Genomic DNA, 23,008 nt, shown 5'->3' on the forward strand with positions numbered 1-23,008 from the left:
GGACACATTGGTTGGGGAGGTGAGATATCTGCCAAGGGCCTTGTCGGACCATAGTCCAATTGAAGTAGAGGTTAGATTGGAGGGGGCTCGCTCGCTAAGTGGGAGAGAATGGAAGATTCATCCTAATTGGTTACAGAGTATTGAGTTGGAAAGTATAGGACGGGAGGTGGCGGAATTCTTTCTCTTAAATGATGGAAGCGCCGACGCTCTTACAATTTGGGATGCAATGAAGGCGTACCTGAGGGGACTACTGTTTAGGGACATTAGTAGGTGTAAGCGGAGGACGAGAGAGGTAGAAAAAGCGGCAGTTGAGGAGTTGAAGGAAGCAGAGGATGGGATGGCCACACTGGGAACCCCTGAGGCAGAGAGAAGAATGAAAAACGCACAAAATCATTTGGAAAAAATTCTGCTAGGCAAAGCTGAGAGGAAACGAGATTTCCAAAGGGTATTGTTCTATCAGGAGGGAGAAACAGTGGGACATATGCTGTCGGTAGTGGCTGCTGCTCAGAGAGGTTCTTCATATATACACTCTTTGGATTCTGCTAGTGGAGGTAAAATAACGGAAACACCTGAAATTTTGAGAGCCTTTGCGGACTTCTATGCAGATTTGTATTCCTCTCGGGTTGGTGAATCGGTCGAGGATGCACTGACTTTCTCGGAAGGTCTGGATTTGCCGAGACTGAGTGAGGCAGATAGGGAGAGCCTTGAGGCCCCTATCACTGAGGAGGAATTGAGTCGGGCATTGATGTCTATGGCCAATGGGAAGGCGCCTGGGGTCGATGGGTTACCCGCTGAGATCTATAAAGGGTTGGCAGAAGTGTTGATTCCTAGATTAAAAATGGTATTGGAGGAAGCTAGGTCTTGTGGGCGCTTGCCAGCCTCTATGAGAGAGGCCATAATAGTGGTCATTCCAAAGGAGGATAAGGACTTGGGGAAACCGGAGTCGTACCGCCCAATTTCTTTACTAACAATTGATGTCAAGCTTCTGGCCAAGGTGTTGGCTCTCCGCCTCTCTAGTGTTATTGCGAGTCTGGTGCATTCGGACCAATCTGGCTTTATGCCGGATAGATCAACGGCGATCAATTTGCGGAGGTTATATGTAAATTTGCAGGTAGAGTCTGATAACTGTGGTCGAAGAGTGATTGTATCGCTAGATGCACACAAGGCGTTTGACAGCGTCGAATGGGGGTACCTCTGGCAGGTGCTGGAATGTATGGGGTTTGGCCCGCAGTTTGTGGCCTGGATACAGCTGTTGTACTCATTACCATCCGCCAGAATTAGAGTAAATGGGGAGCTATCTCGTCCTATAGGGCTGGCTAGGGGTACTAGGCAGGGATGCCCGCTTTCACCCCTCCTGTTCGCGTTGGCTGTAGAACCTCTTGCTGCTAAGATTCGGCAGTCGGATGGGGTCCCTGGGTTTAGGTATGGCAAAGTAGAGGAAAAAATAGCGTTATATGCGGATGATGTTTTGCTGTTCCTGGAGGATCCAGACAATTCACTAAGAGGGGCCGTTGAAATTGTTGAGAGATTTGGTACTGTGTCGGGACTAACAATTAATTGGGATAAGACGGTTCTTTTTAGAGTGGATGACGTAGGAGAGAATGTGAGTGAGGATGTTGGGGATGAGAGGCTGAAGGTGGTTTCCCAATTTAAATATCTTGGAATATGGATTTCGGTGCCGGTGGCGGAGTTTCTGCAAAGAAATTTGACTCCTGTTATGGGGGTACTCAAGGCAAAGGTAGACGCCTGGAATAAGCTACATCTATCGGTCGTCGGTAGGGTAAACCTTATTAAAATGGTCCTTATGCCCAAAATTCTTTATGTTCTGCATAACGCACCAATTTGGATCCCTCGGGGGAAGTTCAGGCAGATTAATGCCCTCTTTAGAAGTTTGATATGGGGTAGACAATATCCACGTATTAGCTTGGAGACGCTTCAACGACCCAAGGAAGATGGTGGTTTGGCTTTGCCCAACCCGGAAATATACTTCCTTGCGGCCCAGAGCCAGCATTTGAAGGGCTGGGCGCGAGGGGCGTCATCCAGTGCAGTACAACAGCTATTGGAAGAGGTGACGGACCGACGACCGATGGCCAGGTGTTTGGAGGATGGCTCATTGGGCGCGCTGGGGAAAATATACCCAACCCTGTTCCTGATTCGTAAATTATGGAATAGATTAAGGCAGATTCGTGGGGTTACAGGGTTGACTAAATTCACACCGATATGGTCTAACCACAACTTAAAGGATTTTGAGGCCCTGGGAGGATTGATGGAATGGCAGAATAAGGGAATTTGCTTTGTTCACCAGATAATCCAGCAGCAGGAGCTGAAGTCCTTTTCCCAATTGCAGGAAGAATTTGGTTTGCGATCCACAGGGGAATATCAGTATGCGCAGATGAGACATGCCTTTAGAGCTCAGAATAAGAAGGCTGATATCAGGGTTCAAGATGATATAGTGTTGGAGTATGTGTGTGGTGAGGGTACTACAAGGGGAGTTATTTCCACTCTGTATAAGGACCTTATGCACACATTTCTGCTAGATTTCCCTATAAAGGCGAGAGCTAAGTGGGAGAGAGAAGTGGGGCCGATGGAAAATGAAACCTGGGAATCGGTGATGGTTTGGGTTCCGCGACTATCCTTGAGTGAACCATATAGGCTCTCGCAGCTATACATTTTGCATAGGGTATATAAATCTCCGGAAGTGTTATACAAAGCGGGATTGCGTGCAAATTCTGGGTGTCCGAGGTGTGCGAGTGAGAAGGCAGGAATATATCACATGATGTGGACGTGTCCGAGACTGGCTGCCTTTTGGGTGGTGGTTTTGAGCCGAGTTGAAGCAGCGTATAAGTGCAGAGTTGTTAGAGACCCGATAGTATGTGTGCTGGGATATGTGGAAGAAATTGGAGTTGACAATACTTGGAAGATTGCAATTGCTAGGCTACTCTACATGGCCAGGAAAGTAATAGCACGAAACTGGATAAACGCGGAACCACCTGTGAGAAGGGAATTTCTCCAATATGTTCAACATGGTCTAAAATTGGAAAAGGGGGTGTACAGTAAAAGGGGGAAAATAGAACTCTTTAATAAAATATGGTCTCCTTGGCTTGATTTGGATTGAGGAGTATAGGCGTCGTGTTTCCTAAGACCTGGAAGAGGATAAATTACAAGAGGCAGATAATGCCTCGGTGGGGTGGAGATTGAGACTGAGCTGTCTTATGGGGGAGGGGGGTAGTTGGGGTAATGTTGGGGTTTATTAAAGTAAGAAAATGTGTATCTGATATAATGCAATGTAAATGGCATTCTGTTGTTCTCCTTTTTTTATATTGTTAATAAAAATCTATTTAAATTAAAAAAAAAAAAGAATATAAGCCCTCTCCTTTCGGTACCAGTATGTTAGTTTGTTCACCATATTTTATATTTGTGTTTTGTATGTAACCTATTCTCCCATGGAGTCCATGGTGCACTCAAAATGAATAATAATACTGTAATACTGCTGCAGATGTAGCAGAGCTCAGTTATTAAGCTGTGTATAACTCTGCCCATACCACATCTTTGTGTGCATTGTATAGTGTGAGAGAGTTGGTAATCAGTGGTTGGACTGTACTGCTATTCTCCTGCTGATAAAACACTGATTGTTTTGAAGCAGCAAAATACAGCCCAGTAAGTGACACATCGCTCTAATCACAGTCTCTGTTCCTAAAATACACTGCTCTCGGATTACATGGCAAAAACCTGCTGACAGATTCACTTTAATGATATTAACAACCATAGACATTTATGTAAGAAACTTTGACAGAACGCAACATTGCATTTTAGGCTTTTTGTAATACACTTTGGAGTATTTTCTATTTTCTGGATAATCTTACTATATGTGATTCACAGACTGAAGGATGCTTAGAAGTTTCTAAATTTTGTGTATCAATTAACCCCTTCCTGAAATTGCCTTTTTTGTCTTTTTTTCTCTTCTTCCAAGACCCATTCTTTTTTGTATCCACATAGATGTACGGGGGCTTCTTTTTTGTGGGACGAGTTATACATTTGAATGACACCATTCATATTACCACATAGTATACTGAAAAAAAAAATCCAAGTGTAGTGGAAAAAAAACATAATTTTTACTTTTTTTTTGGGGGGGGGGGGGGGTGGATTGTTTTTACCTTGCACACAAAATAATTTTACCATAATTTCTTCTCATCGGTATGATTATGGTGATACCAAACTTAATCAGGTTTTTTTTTTTTTTTTTTTTTTTTTTTTTTAATTGTGAAAAAAAAATAAAATGTAACAAACTTTTTTTTTTTTTGTTTGTGTCACCATTTTCCAAGACTCGTTCAATAGAGCTGTGTGAGGGCTTATTTATTGCGAGGCAAGACAATGGTTTTTATTGATATCATTTTGGGATAAATATTACTTTCTCAGTCGCCCATGACAGCACTACCAGAGAGAGGGGATCCGCCCTTCAGGGACAGGAAACCTACAGGATAAAAGGGCGGTACCTCTCCCCTGCATCAGTTTGGTTTCCTGTCCCTGACGGGGAACCTTCTCGGACGGTACCTGTCATGACCGACTGGAGCGTAAGGACTAACCTGGCGAAGATCCGGAGCCGGCCAGTCCGGGTTCTGGCAGCGGGGAGGCCCCTGCCACGGCTGGTCCGGTATCCGAAGCTGCCACGGCTTTGACCGAGGGGTCTGGAAGCGTGAGCGGGGGGAAGCGCCACCGCCACTCTGGATAGGAGTTGGAGCGCTCCAGCACACTGCCGCAGGACGCCAGGATTCCAAGATGGCGCCGCACCGGAAGTAGTGGAGGAACTTCCGGTTCGGGGGCAGTGAGGTGAATGACTGCACCAAGATGGCGCTGCCCCGGAACCGGAATCCTTCATTTCCGGGTCACTGGCTGCGTGCGCATGCGCAGTGGCTGGGGAAGGAGAAAGGAAAAAAAAAAAAAGCGCTTCCTCTAAACAACGCAGCCACGGGGGGAGGGGGATAAGCGCCATCCTTTAAAAGAAGGTGCGCTTAGGAATACCCTTGCTGTATGCTGTTCCAAGGAGCCATGGAGGACAGCGATCAGCAGCTCCAGCCGCCGCCGCAGCAGCAGCAGCGCCATCGTCAGCGGCAGAAGCCAGATGCCCAGGGGAAGAGAACTTCTGCAGGCAACCGGAGTTCTCGATCCAGTAGCCACTCCACACAACGTAGTTCCAGTGTGGTAAACCTGCGGCCGGCTACGGATCATACTCTTCAGGATCCTACCCCTCCTCCAGAACCGGTACCTGTGGCTGCGTCAGATTGGTGAGTGATCTTCGTGAAAGCTCATTTTTTGTAATTGGGGTTCCCCTTCTCCCTTATCTTAGGCAAGGAAGAGAACGGGGAAGATGAAAAATAGAACCTGCCCCTTATGCGAGAAAGCTGTTATCCAAGAAGTCCCCCCTCTGGAGAGAGGGAAGGGTTTCTACTCTCCATTGTTCCTGGTTCCCAAACTGGACGGAACCTTCCGGACTATAATAAACTTACGGAAGTTGAATACTTATGTAAAAAACTACAGATTCAAAATGGAGTCAATAAAGTCAACGATAAAAAATTTGTTTCCCAACTGTTTTATGATAGTTCTAGATCTCAGCGATGCGTATTAGCACGTCCCCATCCACAAGACCTCTCAGAAATTCCTCAGACTGGCAGTAGTCATAAAAGGACAGACCAGGGAATACCAATACAGGGCTCTTCCCTTTGGCATATCAATTGCTCCCCACATCTTCACGAAGTTGATAGCGGAGATGATGGCACATCTGAGAGAGGAAGATGTCTTGATTATTCCATATCTAGACGACTTTCTGATTGTGAGCAACTCGGCCGAACTCTGCCGTCAACAATGCGACAGAGTGATAGACACTTTAAGGAAATTGGGCTGGCTGGTGAACCTCCAAAAATCAAGACTGGAACCAACCAGGGTTCAAGAATTCTTGGGTCTCACCCTGGACTCAAGTTCTCAGGTGTGTCACCTACCAGACAAGAAAAAACAAAACATAATCCACCTAGTGTCAGAAGCGCGTGCAAACCCTACCATGACTCTAAGGAAGGCAATGTCATTACTGGGGTCCCTCTCTGCCTGTCTCCCAGCGGTTCAGTGGGCACAGCTCCACACAAGGACACTCCAGTGGGATATTTTAAGGAACCAAAAAATACTAGGAGGGCGGTTAGAAAGTCGAATGACTCTAAGTTTACCCACTATTCATTCCCTAGTCTGGTGGTTAAATCCCAGCAACTTATCAAAAGGGATTCCCTGGGTGATAGAGGTGTCTCAGATATTCACCACAGACGCAAGTCCCACAGGGTGGGGGGCTCACCTGGACGACAAAGTCGCTCAAGGGATATGGACAAGTCAGGAGCTCAGATCTTCCTCAAATCAAAAAGAGCTGAGGGCCGTAAATCATGCACTACTGTATTTCCTAGACCAACTACAAGGCCATTATGTCCGAGTATTCTCGGACAACAAAGTAGTAGTAGCTTACTTAAACCACCAGGGGGGAACCAGGTCTCAATCATTAATGGATACCACCTCCGAAATTTTTAGCCTGGTACAATAAACTTCCTGTCCATATCAGCCCTACATATAAAGGGGGTAGAAAACCAGAAAGCGTACTTCCTGAGTTGTACCCAACTAAAGCAGGGGGAGTGGTCTCTAAATCAGGGCATATTCAAACAAAATTACAGATCTATGGGGAATCCCTGTAATAGACCTCTTTGCCAATATGCACAACAAGAAAGTGGAAACTTTCTGTTCCCTAGATCCCAGGGGGAACCCTCAGGCTGTGGATGCATTCACAATTCCCTGGACACAGACCCTGGCGTATGCATTTCCCCCTACTATTCTCATCCCAGCAGTTCTGAGGAAGATCAGGCAGGACAAATCCAAACTCATCTTAATAGCCCCCTTCTGGCCCAAGAGAGCCTGGTTCTCATGGCTGAGGATGCTATCGATCACCGATCCCTGGGTTCTTCCGGACCTCCTGTCTCAGGGACCGGTGTTCCACCCTCAGTCAGAGAATCTCCATCTGACAGCGTGTCATTTGAGAGGTCACTATTGAGGGAAAGAGGGTTTTCTGACAAACTAGTATCCACACTAATGAAAAGTAGAAAACCTGTGACCACAAAAATATACGGCAAAACCTGGAAAAAATTTTTGTCCTCCTCCGGGGTAAGGTTACAAGATGGTGTTCCAGTGTCTGAAATACTAGAATTTCTACAAAAGGGCTTAGACTTAGGCCTTTCAGTAAGTACCTTAACCCCTTCATGACCCAGCCTATTTTGACCTTAAAGACCTTGCCGTTTTTTGCAATTCTGACCAGTGTCCCTTTATGAGGTAATAACTCAGGAACGCTTCAACGGATCCTAGCGGTTCTGAGATTGTTTTTTCGTGACATATTGGGCTTCATGTTAGTGGTAAATTTAGGTCAATAAATTCTGCGTTTATTTGTGATAAAAACGGAAATTTGGCGAAAATTTTGAAAATTTCGCAATTTTCACATTTTGAATTTTTATTCTGTTAAACCAGAGAGATATGTGACACAAAATAGTTAATAAAAAACATTACCCACATGTTTACTTTACATCAGCACAATTTTGGAAACAAATTTTTTTTTTGTTAGGAAGTTATAAGGGTTAAAATTTGACCAGCGATTTGTCATTTTTACAACGAAATTTACAAAACCATTTTTTTTAGGGACCACCTCACATTTGAAGTCAGTTTGAGGGGTCTATATGGCTGAAAATACCCAAAAGTGACACCATTCTAAAAACTGCACCCCTCAAGGTACTCAAAACCACAGTCAAGAAGTTTATTAACCCTTCAGGTGCTTCACAGCAGCAGAAGCAACATGGAAGGAAAAAATGAACATTTAACTTTTTAGTCACAAAAATTATCTTTTAGCAACAATTTTTTTATATTCCCAATGGTAAAAGGAGAAAATGAACCACGTAAGTTGTTGTCCAATTTGTCCTGAGTACGCTGATACCTCATATGTGGGGGTAAACCACTGTTTGGGCGCACGGCAGGGCTTGGAAGGGAAGGAGCGCCATTTGACTTTTTGAATCAAAAATTGGCTCCACTCTTTAGCGGACACCATGTCACGTTTGGAGAGCCCCCGTGTGCCTAAAAAATTGGAGCTCCCCCACAAGTGACCCCATTTTGGAAACTAGACGCCCCAAGGAACTTATCTAGATGCATAGTGAGCACTTTGAACCCCCAGGTGCTTCACAAATTGATCCGTAAAAATGAAAAAGTACTTTTTTTTCCACACAAAAATTCTTTTAGCCTCAATTTTTTCATTTTCACATGGGCAACAGGATTAAATGGATCCTAAAATGTGTTGGGCAATTTCTCCTGAGTACACCAATACCTCACATGTGGGGGTAAACCACTGTTTGGGCACATGGTAAGGCTCGGAAGGGAAGGAGCGCCATTTGACTTTTTGAATGAAAAATTATTTCCATAGTTAGCGGACACCATGTCGCGTTTGGATAGCTCCTGTGTGCCTAAACATTGGCGCTCCCCCACAAGTGACCCCATTTTGGAAACTAGACCCCCCAAGGAACTTATCTAGATGCGTAGTGAGCACTTTAAACCCTCAGGTGCTTCACAAATTGATCTGTAAAAATGAAAAAGTACTTTTTTTTTCACAAAAAAATTCTTTTCGCCTCAATTTTTTCATTTTCACATGGGCAGTAGGATAAAATGGATCATAAAATTTGTTGGGCAATTTCTCCCGAGTACGTCGATACCTCATATGTGGGGGTAAACCACTGTTTGGGCACTCGGCAGGGCTCGGAAGGGAAGGCGCGCCATTTGACTTTTTGAATGGAAAATTAGCTCCAATTGTTAGCGGACACCATGTCGCGTTTGGAGAGCCCCTGTGTGCCTAAACATTGGAGCTCCCCCACAAGTGACCCCATTTTGGAAACTAGACCCCCCAAGGAACTTATCTAGATGCATATTGAGCACTTTAAACCCCCAGGTGCTTCACAGAAGTTTATAACGCAGAGCCATGAAAATAAAAAATAATTTTTCTTTCCTCAAAAATTATTTTTTAGCCTGGAATTTCCTATTTTGCCAAGGATAATAGGAGAAATTGGACCCCAAATATTGTTGTCCAGTTTGTCCTGAGTACGCTGATACCCCATATGTGGGGGTAAACCACTGTTTGGGCGCACGGCAGGGCTCGGAAGGGATGGCACGCCATTTGGCTTTTTAAATGGAAAATTAGCTCCAATCATTAGCGGACACCATGTCACGTTTGGAGAGCCCCTATGTGCCTAAACATTGGAGATCCCCCAGAAATGACACCATTTTGGAAACTAGACCCCCAAAGGAACTAATCTAGATGTGGGGTGAGGACTTTGAACCCCCAAGTGCTTCACAGAAGTTTATAACGCAGAGCCATGAAAATAAAAAAAAAAAAATTATTTTCTCAAAAATGATCTTTTAGCCTGCAATTTTTTATTTTCCCAAGGGTAACAGGAGAAATTTGACCCCAATATTTGTTGTCCAGTTTCTCCTGAGTACGGTGATACCCCATATGTGGGGGTAAACTACTGTTTGGGCACATGCCGGGGCTCAGAAGGGAAGTAGTGACTTTTGAAATGCAGACTTTGATGGAATGGTCTGCGGGTGTCACGTTGCGTTTGCAGAGCTCCTGGTGTGCCTAAACAGTAGAAACCCCCACAAGTGACCCCATTTTAGAAACTAGGCCCCCCAAGGAACTTATCTAGATATGTGGTGAGCACTTTGAACCCCCAAGTGCTTCACAGACGTTTACAACGCAGAGCCGTGAAAATAAAAAATCATTTTTCTTTCCTCAAAAATTATGTTTTAGCAAGCATTTTTTTAGATTCACAAGGGTAACAGGAGAAATTGGACCCCAATAATTGTTGCGCAGTTTGTCCTGAGTATGCTGGTACCCCATATGTGGGGGTAAACCACTGTTTCGGCACACGTCAGGGCTCGGAAGTGAGGGAGCACCATTTGACTTTTTGAATACGAGATTGGCTGGAATCAATGGTGGCGCCATGTTGCGTTTGGAGACCCCTGATGTGCCTAAACAGTGGTAACCCCTCAATTCTAACTTCAACACTAACCCCCCCACACCCCTAACCCTAATCCCAACTGTAGCCATAACCCTAATCACAACCCTAACCACAACCCTAATTCCAACCCTAACCCTAAGGCTATGTGCCCACGTTGCGGATTCGTGCGAGATATTTCCGCACCATTTTTGAAAAATCCACGGGTAAAAGGCACTGCGTTTTACCTGCGGATTTTCCGCGGATTTCCAGTGTTTTTTGTGCGGATTTCACCTGCGGATTCCTATTGAGGAACAGGTGTAAAACGCTGCGGAATCCGCACAAAGAATTGACATGCTGCGGAAAATACAACGCAGCGTTTCCGCGCGGTATTTTCCGCACCATGGGCACAGCGGATTTGGTTTTTCATATGTTTACATGGTACTGTAAACCTGATGGAACACTGCTGCGAATCCGCAGCGGCCAATCCGCTGCGGATCCGCAGCCAAATCCGCACCGTGTGCACATGGCCTAATTCTAAAGGTATGTGCACACGCTGCGGATCCGCAGCAGTTTCCCATGAGTTTACAGTTCAATGTAAACCTACGGGAAACAAACATCGCTGTACACATGCTGCGGAAAAACTGCACGGAAACGCAGCGGTTTACATTCCGTAGCATGTCACTTCTTTGTGCGGATTCCGCAGCGGTTTTACAACTGCTCCAATAGAAAATCGCAGTTGTAAAACCGCAGTGAAATGCGCAGAAAAAAACGCGGTAAATCCGCCATAAATCCGCAGCGGTTTAGCACTGCGGATTTATCAAATCCGCAGCGGAAAAATCCGCAGAGAACCAGAATACGTGTGCACTTACCGAAGCCCTAACCCTAGCCCTAACCCTAGCCCTAACCCTAGCCCTAACCCTACCCCTAACCCTAACCCTACCCTTAACCCTAACCCTATTATAACATTAGTGGAAAAAAAAAAATTTCTTTATTTTTTTTATTGTCCCTACCTATGGGGGTGACAAAGGGAGGGGGGTCATTTATTATTTTTTTTATTTTGATCACTGAGATATAATCTATCTCAGTGATCAAAATGAACTTTGGAACGAATCTGCCGGCCGGCAGATTCGGCGGGCGCACTGCGCCATTTTGGAAGATGGCGGCGCCCAGGGAGAAGACGGACGGGACCCCGGCTGGATCGGTAAGTATGATGGGGTGGGGGGCGACCACGGGGGGGGGGGGGTGGAACGGAGCACGGGGGGCGTGGAACGGAGCACGGGGCGCGTGGAACGGAGCACGGGGGGCTGGAACGGAGCACGGGGGGGTGGATCGGAGTGCAGGGGGGGTGATTGGAGCACGGGGGGGTGATTGGAGCACGGGGGGAGCGGACAAGAGCACGGGGGGGGGGGAGCGGAGCACTGGACGGAGGGGAGCCGGAGCAGTGTACCGGCCAGATCGGGGGGCTGGGGGGGCGATCGGTGGGGTGGGGTGGGGACACATTAGTATTTCCAGCCATGGCCGATGATATTTCAGCATCGGCCATGGCTGGATTGTAATATTTCACCAGTTATAATAGGTGAAATATTACAAATCGCTCTGATTGGCAGTTTCACTTTCAACAGCCAATCAGAGCGATCGTAGCCACGAGGGGGTGAAGCCACCCCCCCTGGGCTAAACTACCACTCCCCCTGTCCCTGCAGATCAAGTGAAATGGGAGTTAACCCTTTCACCCGATCTGCAGGGACGCGATCTTTCCATGACGCCACATAGGCGTCATGGGTCGGATTGGCACCGACTTTCATGACGCCTACGTGGCGTCATGGGTCGGGAAGGGGTTAAAGGTACAGATAGCAGCTCTAGGAGCGTTATACTGTGAAAACATAGCGGCCAATCCTTGGGTTATGCGGTTTATCAGAGCAGCCGCAAGGTCTAAACCTGTAACTATAAGTAGATTACCAACCTGGGATCTGAACTTAGTCCTGTCAGCCCTAACAGAATCCCCGTTTGAGCCTTTAGAATCGGTACCCCTTAGGATTCTTTCTCTTAAAACGGCCCTCCTAATAGCCGTGACCTCCATGCCGTGTCTGCAAACCCTCCATTTACACAAATTCTGGATGATAAGGTTATACTAAAAACAGACCCTGCCTATCTACCAAAAGTTGCGTCAATATTCCATAGATCTCAGGAAATAATCCTTCCTTCCTTCCTTCTGTCAAAACCCTAAAAATAAGAAGGAAGAGAAATTCCATACACTAGACGTTAAAAGGTGCCTGGTCCAATACATTAAAATCACCTAGCAGTATAGGAAGGAAGGGTCTCTTTTTAGCTGCTTCCAGGGGCCTAGGAAAGGACTCAAAGCTTCTAAGGGCACTATAGCTCGATGGGTCACAGACGCAATAGCCTTGGCGTACTCATCCTCCGGGAACGCCGTTCCGCAAGGACTGAAGGCACACTCTACAAGGGCTATGGCGACCTCCTGGGCCGAAAGGTCAGAGGTACCATTAGATCAAATTTGTAAGGCGGCCACCTGGTCATCACCTTCAACCTTCTTTAGACACTACCGCTTAGACCTAGCCTCTTCGTCTGACCTAACCTTCGGGAGAAGGGTTCTGCAGGCTGTGGTCCCTCCCTAAGCAATGATCTCTGTAATTCTCTCTGGTAATGCTGTCATGGGCGACTGAGAAAAGTGTAGTTACTCACCGATAACGGTGTTTCTCAGAGCCCATGACAGCACCTGTTTAATCCCCCCCTCATCACGTGTGCGGTGAGCACATTATTTGTGTGAAATGGTTTTCCATATAGACACGGTGTTCACTTGTTAAGCATTATGATTAAATTGCATATTTTTTATGTTGTTGTGGCTAACCTGGAGGACCTCCGATGTTCTGTAAACAAAACTGATGCAGGGGAAAGGTACCGGCCTTTTATCCTGTAGGTTTCCTGTCCCTGAAGGGCGGACCCCCTCTCTCTGGTAGTGCTGTCATGGGCTCTGAGAAACACCGTTATCGGGGAGTAACTACACTTTTTTGATTGCTTCTTTTTTTGTGGTATTGTGGTGACCCCCAAAAATATTACTATATATCAGCAGGCAACTTTACCCCCCCTCTCCGCTATTTCCCCACAACTTCTGAATATTCCTACAATGATATCCTATGTATTGATACTACCATACCGCTGAGGTTGGCACCCTAAAAGATAAACGAGAAATGGCGCCCCCGCTCAACAATGGCTGTCTCTAAATCGCCCCAAAAATCCCCTGCGTTACAAATAACCCTGGTATGGATCCAGTCATGAAAGTCCAACAATTGGAAACATATAGGTGAATAGTGGATACATCAAGGCTCAAAATACAATGTAAATACTCCTCAGTCAAAAAGAACTAGATAAATCATGGTTACTCAATGTTTACTGTCATGCCTCGACGTGTTTCCCCATGAAGCTTCATCAGGAGGCTGAATTCTTAATAGAGGAACAGATGAGATGTCCGACATAGTGTGTCCCAGATGTCGTATGTCCTACATCATCTGGTCCCCGTTGCTGCCATAAGAGTGAGATCGCTGGCTGCGTCTCATGTTGGAGCGCAGATCACAAGTGCGCGTGTCCGAGCTCAGATACATGTACCGTAATTGTGCCCCATCTCTTATAGATTCTCCTGTCTAGACAATACTAGAATAAGGAAAAATAATCTGTATACAGAAAATAAAGGGATAAAAATTCACAAATTAGTGGGGGGAGGACAGAATTACTGGTCCCATACAAAACCAGGGAACCAACGTGGCAAGCATGGAGTCTAAACTAATTTGCTCCAGTCATAAATGGCTGAAATGGAGGAAAACTATCAAAATCCCTACAGACAACAGGCTTAGGATAGTAACTCATTAAATCCTTCCGGAACCACTTAATTCATCCTAAAAATCCACTCATCAGCTCTCTGTAAGGCTATGTGCACACGTTCAGGATTTCTCGCAGAAAATTCCTGAAAATTCCGGACATTTTCTGCAAGAAAACCGCATGCGTTTTTGCAGTGGTTTTGACGCGTTTTTGCCGCGGTTTTGACGCGTTTTTTCCGCGTTTTTTTCCGGACACTTCCCAATGCATTTTGGAGTGGGAAATCCGCAAAAAAAAAACGGAAAATTACTGAACATGCTGCGGTTTTTACCGCAATGCGGTTTTTTTCGCGGAAAAAAACGCATCATGTGCACAAAACATGCAGAATTCATTCTAAATGATGGGATGCTTATTGTATGCGTTTTTTTTGCTGTTTTATAGCGTTTTTATCGGGAAAACCCGCGAAAAAACCGCAACGTGTGCACACAGCCTAAAACTTGTCTATCAAAATGATCCCTTCTAGGTTTTGCTTTTACCACTTTGATAGTACAGAAAAAAAAATCCATATTCTTTCTATGTGGACAGAGTTAATATGACGTGCAATATCCATATCCTGACCGTGGTGCATGTCGCCCAAATGCTACCCCACCCGCCTTCTAGGCTCTCTAGTGGTTTTTCCAATGTAAGCCATGGGGCAGGTACAGGTAGCCTCATATATTACCCCAGATGTCTTACAATTGGAAAATGTTTTACCAGAAGAGGAGCTGCGGAACGTCTTGCAAGGGTTTGCTCACTCACAAATGCAGCAGTCCACGCTTCTCAAGAAATTGCATTCCCTTCTCTCTAAGCACTTACCCGAATTGACTGTTTTTTGGTAATGGCTGTGTCCTTGATAGATCGCTCCCTCCTATAAGTGACAGCAGAAGTAGGTGAACCTTGTAGGTCAGCGTTCGTCAATAAAATCCCCTAGTGTGTTTTTTTATTTTTTATATATATAAAGGGTGCGGAAGATATGGTCTGCCTAATTGGCATATGTTCCAATTAATCTTGAGATGCTGCTCTCCCTATTCCTATCACAGATGTCTGGTGAAGCTTTTTGCCTCCTGGTACAATACTTTCAAGCACAGAGTACAGAGATTTCCTCTCTGTGCTTTGAACAGATCATGTAGCCTGCTGCTAAGCACCACTCACATCTGTGTGTACTGAATGATGTCATCTGGGGCATGGCCTGTGATCCTCAGCAAGCTGTTAGTGACTGGGGATGTGCACAGGCAGTGCAGAAGCCATAGAGGTAGTGTAGGCTTCACACACAAGAATGGTAATATCAGCTAGTGGCAAAAGCTGCATGCATGTTTTTTTATATGGGTTGCTTAAATGTCCTAGTGTTTACTTCTGTAAAAATTAAGACCAAATTGGTGCACAGACCCTTGGCCATGTCCTCTACCACAGGGGTCAGGGTCAAGACCCTCCATTTTATGGCATGCTGAAGAAATGTACAATTCAATGATGCATGCTTGTGTACGCACCATTTTAGTTGATGATTGCAACAATTTGACAAGATGAACATTACCTGTTGCCGTCCAGAAGCTTCAGAACAGAACATGGTAATGTGTAATATTCTGCAGGACCAGGGGCTGACTTTTAGGGGTATTCGAGTGAATGCATTTTTTTTTTCTCCAGTTGATAAAACATTTTTTAATTTTATGTCTTTCACAGGTTTGCCAGCATCCAAACTCGCGAATGAGAGAATGGGGAGCCGAAGCATTAACCTCTCTAATAAAATCAGGGCTGGCTTTTAAGCATGAGCCTGAACTCTTCCAAAACCAGGTATGTATCTGCTGTCTGATCTGTTTTTTTTTGTATAGTAAGTAATATATATTTAAACCTTATTTTACAATATAAACAGCATACATTATAAAAGAGATTTCTCAGGCCTGATGAGGCTACTTTACTTATTGTGAAAATCTACATAAGAATATCAGTATAGCCTTGACACCAAAAAGGGAACTTAATGAGTTCAGATAGATCTGGATTCAAAATGCTAATTTTATTATCGGGAATGAAAACTTAAAAAAATGATTGGACAGCCACTCTGACATAAATTTTCAAAGTAAGTATGCCAGCCTCATCTAGTTTAAAACATATTTAATAGTCGGTACGGTGAAAACTGGTGACAGGTCCACTCTGTGTTATTGAAGCCTTGTTTTCTCCCTTAGAGGCTCCAGTTGCTTCTCTTGAACCCCTTGAAGGAGCTGTCTTCTATAAATCACCATGATATTCGCCACAAGCAGTTAGAATGTGTATTACAGATTTTGCAGAACCAAGGAGACAGTCTCGGACCTGGATGGCCGCTGGTTTTAGGAGTCATTGGAGCAATAAGAAATGATCAGGGGTGAGCATACAGAGGACTATCCTGCATTTTCCATATCCCACCACCTTTTTCTTATACAACCCTTTTCCTTTTAGGGAGTCTTTAATCCGGACTGCTTTCCAGTGCCTTCAGTTGGTTGTGACGGACTTCCTTCCCACAATGCCTTGCACGTGCCTGCAAATAGTTGTAGAGGTGGCTGGAAGCTTCGGACTTCAGAATCAAGAGTTGAATATTAGTTTAACATCTATTGGCTTGCTGGTAAGTTTGCCCGGATGATTGTTGTTGGTGGCCTCCAAACATTTACTTAGTTTGGGGGGTTTATTAACACTGGTGTGATTCTCCATGGTATGCCTTGTACGATTATGCGTGCACCCATAACGCCTAGCATGGCTTTTCGATGCTTACGGCACATAGTACTGAACACTACTAGGTTACACCTCACTTTTATACACAAGGGGTGAAACTTTTAAGTAAAGCATTCGTACTGTGGAACTTGTGAGTCACACTTCTTTTTCCAGGGATATGAAGGAGTGCAAAGGATTACTGGGATTGTCCAGTTGAAACAGATAATCATCTATTCACGGGATAGGTGATAACTAGCCAATCGGTGGGTGCCCCACCACTGGGGCCTGTGGCATTTGGCAGGCCGTGGAGTTTGTAGCTCCATTACAAGAAGGCACAGCAGGTCGGATGCCTTACCTCTACATTCTCCAGTGGGAATGAATGGATCGGCGGTTGCGCATGTGCATTATTGCTCCAATCTTCATGGATAAAAGTTCCACGTTCTGATGATCAGTGCGGGTCTTCGTGGTTGGACCCCACCAATCAACAAGTTATCACTTATCCTTGCATAGGTAATGTCTAGATGTTTTGTCCCAATAATCCCTTGAAGACTTCACGTGCCGTCGCGTACCTGCCAATTGCTGCAGGTAAGCTTTCCAATACCGCCGTCAATCACTGACCGCGGCATTTAAGCACCATGGTCTGGCCCAGACATTATTTCACCCCAACACCCCTCCCATTGATGCTGTAAAGTCGAAAAACTCAAAACCTCACAATGGATGGTTTTCAATTGCCACAAAAACGCCAAAAATGGCAATGAAAGTTGATTAAAACACAGTATGTACTAAGGGAACATTTCACCACACTTGGAGTATTTTTCTTGCTTTCCAGTACATTATATGGTAAAATGAATGGGGTCATTCAAAACTAAAACTCATCCTACAAAAAAAAAAACAACAAATAACCAAAGCCCTCATACTGCTGTATAGATGGAGAAATAGATAAGTTATTGCTTGTGGAGGAAGAGAAAAAAACAGAAGCTCAAAAACTGAAAAATTGCCTGTTAACAAGGGGTTCATGGAGGGGTTAAAGAACTTTTGACATTGAGCTATTACTCCCGTAATAGGATAAAGGGGCTGTTTATGTCTTCTCTTATCAACTTACCTTCGGAGACGGGATGACGTAGCAGTATTACACCTTATGGCCAATCTGCATCCACCCATTCTCTACAGCAATGGACACAACTCGTGAACACCCACTGATGTGAACTTTTTACACGGGGCTCGAGATTGTAAAAAATATATGTATATTTGTCTGTGAAAAACATGTGCCCTCTTAGTGTACAGTGTTAACTTCATGCTATGATTCTGGTTTTCAGTGGAATATCTCTGATTACTTCTTTCAACGAGGAGAAACTATAGAAAAGGAACTAAACCGAGAGGAAGAATTGCTTCAGATGCAAGCAAAAGAGAAAGGAGTAGCTTTAAATCGTCCCTTCCACCCTGCTCCCCCATTCGATTGCCTATGGCTGTGTCTTTATGCCAAATTGGGAGAACTTTGTGTTGACACGCGCCCTGCTGTCCGAAAGAGTGCTGGCCAGACGTTATTCTCTACAGTCGGTGCTCATGGAACTCTACTGCAGCATCAAACATGGCACACTGTCATTTGGAAGGTACGTAAAATATCCGAATAAAACTAGGAGAGATCAGCGCAAAATAGGGTCTTATCCGAGCAATATAGTGAGCTTTACGCTCAGATTAAACTCGCCTGTTTAATCCGAAACAACAGTATATAGTGCAAAATCGGCTGCAGCAGATCCACGGGTCAACCAGTGACCATCAGACATCAATAGGTTAGAAGGGGTTTGTGGATAGTCTCCGCGTTGCCGAAAGAATTTAAAACCGATATCCTAGTGTAGTAAAAGGATTGGTTTATTTCAACGTGTTTCAAAGTACAAGTCTACTTCTTCAGGAAAACCATGTAGGTTTCCCGAAGAAGTAGACTTGTGCTTTGAAACGCGTCGAAGTAAACCAATCCTTTTACTACACTAGGATATAGGTTTTAAATCCTGTCGGCAGCACGGAGACTATCCACAAACCCCTTCTAACTTATTGATTTGGAAGTGCTTCGCCAAGGTTTTTTTTTTGGTCCTGTCCGTATGTGTGTTGGCAGTTTTTCTGCTGATAGTTTGATTCTTAGTGCCATAGGTGCTCGTTGCTAATGCACACCTTGAGCAGTGGCAGGGGTTTCCCATCAGCCTCCAACTCCGTAAAATTATAGAGATTGCTAGCCGAAAATGGCGAATATTTAGAGAATGTATTACATTGCATACGTTATTTTATTTCTTGTAGTGTGGATTATACCATTGTGCCTTCATAACGAGTTAAAAACACTCTTTTCTCTGCTGTAGGTTCTGTTCCACCTTTTAGATCAAGTTCGTGAGTCTTCTACCACTGCTGATAAAGAGAAGATTGAATCAGGAGGTGGGAACATCCTCATACACCACTCCAGGGACACAGCAGAGAAACAATGGGCTGAAACCTGGGTATTAACCCTAGCGGGTGTAGCCCGAATATTCAACACAAGACGATACCTCTTACAGCCATTAGGTGAGATCACACTGGCCATTTTGAGTTAATAGAGGGGGAAATCTCTTGTTAGGTGTCGTCACCAATTAGCTAATACTGAGTCAGGTTACAAAGAATGCCTGCCTTTGGAGAATCTGGCATGATTTAAATGAGGATTTTAAAATTTAATTTTCTTTGTTTTGTCATTGTGTAGGAATTAAATATTGGTTGGGAGCAAGCTGGCAGGGACTAGCACCACTGCCAGGGCTTTACTAACAGGAAGTGGTGGGCGGGAGGCATTGTCAGTGTCGTGACACGAGGGCCTCCTCTCCCACCGCTTTACTAACAGGAAGGGCTGGGTGGGAGGCAGGCATTGTCAGTGTGGTGATGCAAGAGCCTCCTCTCCCAGTGCTTTACTAACAGGAAGTGCTGGGCAGTAGGCATTCTCAGTGTGGTGACATGAGAGCCTCCTCTCCCAGGGCTTTACTAACAGGAAGTTGTGGGTGGGAGGCATTGTCAGTGTGGTGATGCAAGAGCCTCCTCTCCCAGTGCTTTACTAACAGGAAGTGCTGGGCAGTAGGCATTCTCAGTGTGGTGACATGAGAGCCTCCTCTCCCAGCCCTTTACTAACAGGAAGTGGTGGGCATGAGGCATTGTCAGTGTGGTGGTGTGAGGGCCTCCTCTCCCAGGGCTTTACTAACAGGAAGTGGTGGGTGGGAGGCATTCTCAGTGTGGTGACACGAAAGCCTCCTCACCCAGAGCTTTACTAACAGGAAGTGCTGGGCAGGAGGCATTGTCATTGTGGTGACACGAGGGCCTCCTCTCCCAGCGCTTTACTAACAGGAAGTGGTGGGTGGGAGGCATTCTCAGTGTGGTGACACGAAAGCCTCCTCACCCAGAGCTTTACTAACAGGAAGTGCTGGGCAGGAGGCATTGTCAGTGTGGTGACACGAGAGCCTCCTCTCCCAGTGCTTTACTAACAGGAAGTGGTGGGCGGGAGGCATTGTCAGTGTGGTGACACTAGAGCCTCCTCTCCCAGCGCTTTACTAACAGGAAGTGGTGGGCGGGAGTCATTGTCAGTGTGGTGACACGAGAGCCTCCTCTCCCAGAGCTTTACTAACAAGAAGTACTGGGCAGGTGGCATTGTCAGTGTGGTGACACTAGTGCCTCCTCTCCCCGCGCTTTACTAACAGGAAATACTGGGCAGGAAGCATTGTCAGTGTGGTGACACTAGTGCCTCCTCTCCCAGCACTTTACTAACAGGAAGTGCTGGGCAGGAGGCATTCTCAGTGTGGTGACACTAGTGCCTCCTCTCCCAGCGCTTTACTAACAGGAAGTGCTGGGCAGTAGACATTCTCAGTGTGGTGACACTAGTACCTCCTCTCCCAGCGCTTTACTAACAGGAAGTGGTGGGTGGGAGGCATTCTCAGTGTGGTGACACTAGTGCCTCCTCTCCCAGCGCTTTACTTACAGGAAGTGGTGGGCGGGAGGCATTGTCAGTGTGGTGACACTAGAGCCTCCTCTCCCAGCACTTTACTAACAGGAAGTACTGGGCAGGAAGCATTGTCAGTGTGGTGACACTAGTGCCTCCTCTCCCAGCACTTTACTAACAGGAAGTGCTGGGCAGGAGGCATTCTCAGTGTGGTGACACTAGTGCCTCCTCTCCCAGCGCTTTACTAACAGGAAGAGCTGGGCAGTAGGCATTCTCAATGTGGTGACACTAGTACCTCCTCTCCCAGCGCTTTACTAACAGGAAGTACGGGGCAGTAGGCATTCTCAGTGTGGTGACACTAGAGCCTCCTCTCCCAGCACTTTACTAACAGGAAGTACTGGGCGGGAGGCATTGTCAGTGTGGTGACACTAGTGCCTCCTCTCCCAGCGCTTTACTAACAGGAAGTGGTGGGCGGGAGGCATTCTCAGTGTGGTGACACTAGAGCCTCCTCTCCCAGCACTTTACTAACAGGAAGTACTGGGCAGTAGGCATTCTCAGTGTGGTGACACTAGTGCCTCCTCTCCCAGCGCTTTACTAACAGGAAGTGGTGGGCGGGAGGCATTCTCAGTGTGGTGACACTAGAGCCTCCTCTCCCAGCGCTTTACTAACAGGAAGTGGTGGGCAGTAGGCATTCTCAGTGTGGTGACACTAGTGCCTCCTCTCCCAGCGCTTTACTAACAGGAAGTGGTGGGTGGGAGGCATTCTCAGTGTGGTGACACTAGTGCCTCCTCTCCCAGCGCTTTACTAACAGGAAGTACTGGGCAGGAGGCATTGTCAGTGTGGTGTCAGATTTGTGCTTGAGAAAGGGAGGTTTCCGAGTTGCGGATGGCATGTCCTTAACTTGGCAGAAATTGATTGATTTCACTTTGGTGAGACTGGTAATTTGTTCATGTTGTATTTTTTAAAAATTCTCTTTTATAAAGAATTGAAGTAAAATGCTTTGTATCTGTGTTTATGGAATTTACATTTTGGTTACATTAATCTCCATTGTTTTTAATGTAGGTGACTTTTCGAAGGCCTGGGATGTTCTCCTGGATCACATTCAGTCTGCAGCTCTTAGCAAGAACAATGAAGTTTCTTTAGCCGCACTCAAAAGTTTACAGGAAATTTTGCAGATTGTTAGCCCAACCAGAGAAATTGATAGGCCAGAGGCCCTGCCTGGTATTTCAGTTACTGTACCTGCTCTCATTGGACCGGTCTCGGCTGCTGGTCCAGGTAGACCACTTATAAGAGCGGACTCTGCTGGAGAGAGACTTATCAGATACAATAGCACCGAGCAGCCCATCGCCATGGATGAGATCGAAGACTCAGCTCTGTGGTGGGCCGCCTGGAACACCTGGTATAGGATTGGTTCAGAAAGTACAAAGCCTCCAACTACATGCGACAAGCTGACTTTTATCCCAAGTCAGCCGTTCCTCACAGCTTTAATTCAGATTTTCCCAGCTCTTTATCAGCACATCAAAACTGCTTTTAACATGGATGACCTCCAAAAGCTTGGGCTTATATTACATGGGGCTGTGTCAGTGCCTATAAGCTCGGATGCCTCTCCTTTCATCCTCCCCTCTTATACTGAAGCAGTGTTGACAAGCCTGCAGGAATCTGTGCTTACAGCGTTAGATGTCCTACAAAAGGTGACTGTCCGTCTCATTTTCACTTTCACATTTTTTGGCTTTTTCTTTCTTACATGGCATCCAATGCTGAAAGCAAACATTAAAACAAGTATAAAATCAAATCTTAAATAAACTAAACACCTAATTAGAAACATTACATGCTCTATATAATATATTATGTTCTTATTTTACCCCTTATCAACTTATTACGTACAGTTGCATCATATACCGGCTCCTTGACTTTGATGCGGGTCTTTCCTATCAAATGATGGCTGTGATATTCAGCATCGGGTGACGCGGAACTACACCCGTTGCTGTTTGCTGTTAACCTGTTAAATGCCTCTGACTGTGGCATTTACTGCTCGGGGCATATTATGTGCAAATTGCCCATTCCCCCAATGATGGGATCACGAGTTGCTAGTCTGTTGCTATGACTGGGGGGACTGCTTTAGACTCCCTTGCCTGTCATGACTGTACTTTTGTGAATGCCAATTTGTGATCATAGGACAAAATGAATGGTGTCATTCAAAAGCACAATTCCTTCCATGAAAAAACATGTCCTCACATACACTTACCGTATTTCCTATTTTCGCAGTCAGACTTTTCCTCTCACAGAATGTTGTTCTTTTTCTTAATCACATTGTTTACCTAATACATAGTAGAATATAATGGTTAACTGTAATTAGTTACATATATATATATATATATATATATATATTTATATTTATTAAAGAGCATGTAGTAACCTGGTGACAAAATGTCCTAATAAAAATAAAAAAGTTCACCCATGTATCCATAATATTCCCATG

At 45.3% G+C, this 23,008-nt stretch overlaps 1 protein-coding gene across 3 annotated transcripts in view; it reads left to right on the forward strand.

The window, feature by feature from the left end:
• MON2 (MON2 homolog, regulator of endosome-to-Golgi trafficking) overlaps positions 1-23,008 on the forward strand; it is a 225,482-nt gene that overhangs the window by 134,044 nt on the left and 68,430 nt on the right. For all 3 annotated transcript variants that reach the window (XM_069764436.1, XM_069764435.1, XM_069764437.1), the window contains 6 exons: positions 15,594-15,704; positions 16,094-16,269; positions 16,344-16,506; positions 17,909-18,202; positions 18,941-19,139; positions 21,592-22,220. In XM_069764436.1, coding sequence (XP_069620537.1) covers positions 15,594-15,704; positions 16,094-16,269; positions 16,344-16,506; positions 17,909-18,202; positions 18,941-19,139; positions 21,592-22,220 — 1,572 coding nt within the window. The remainder of the gene's footprint in view (positions 1-15,593; positions 15,705-16,093; positions 16,270-16,343; positions 16,507-17,908; positions 18,203-18,940; positions 19,140-21,591; positions 22,221-23,008) is intronic.

Source organism: Ranitomeya imitator, chromosome 4 (genome assembly GCF_032444005.1).
Source record: "Ranitomeya imitator isolate aRanImi1 chromosome 4, aRanImi1.pri, whole genome shotgun sequence".
In the NCBI taxonomy this organism is placed as follows: Eukaryota; Metazoa; Chordata; class Amphibia; order Anura; family Dendrobatidae; genus Ranitomeya; species Ranitomeya imitator.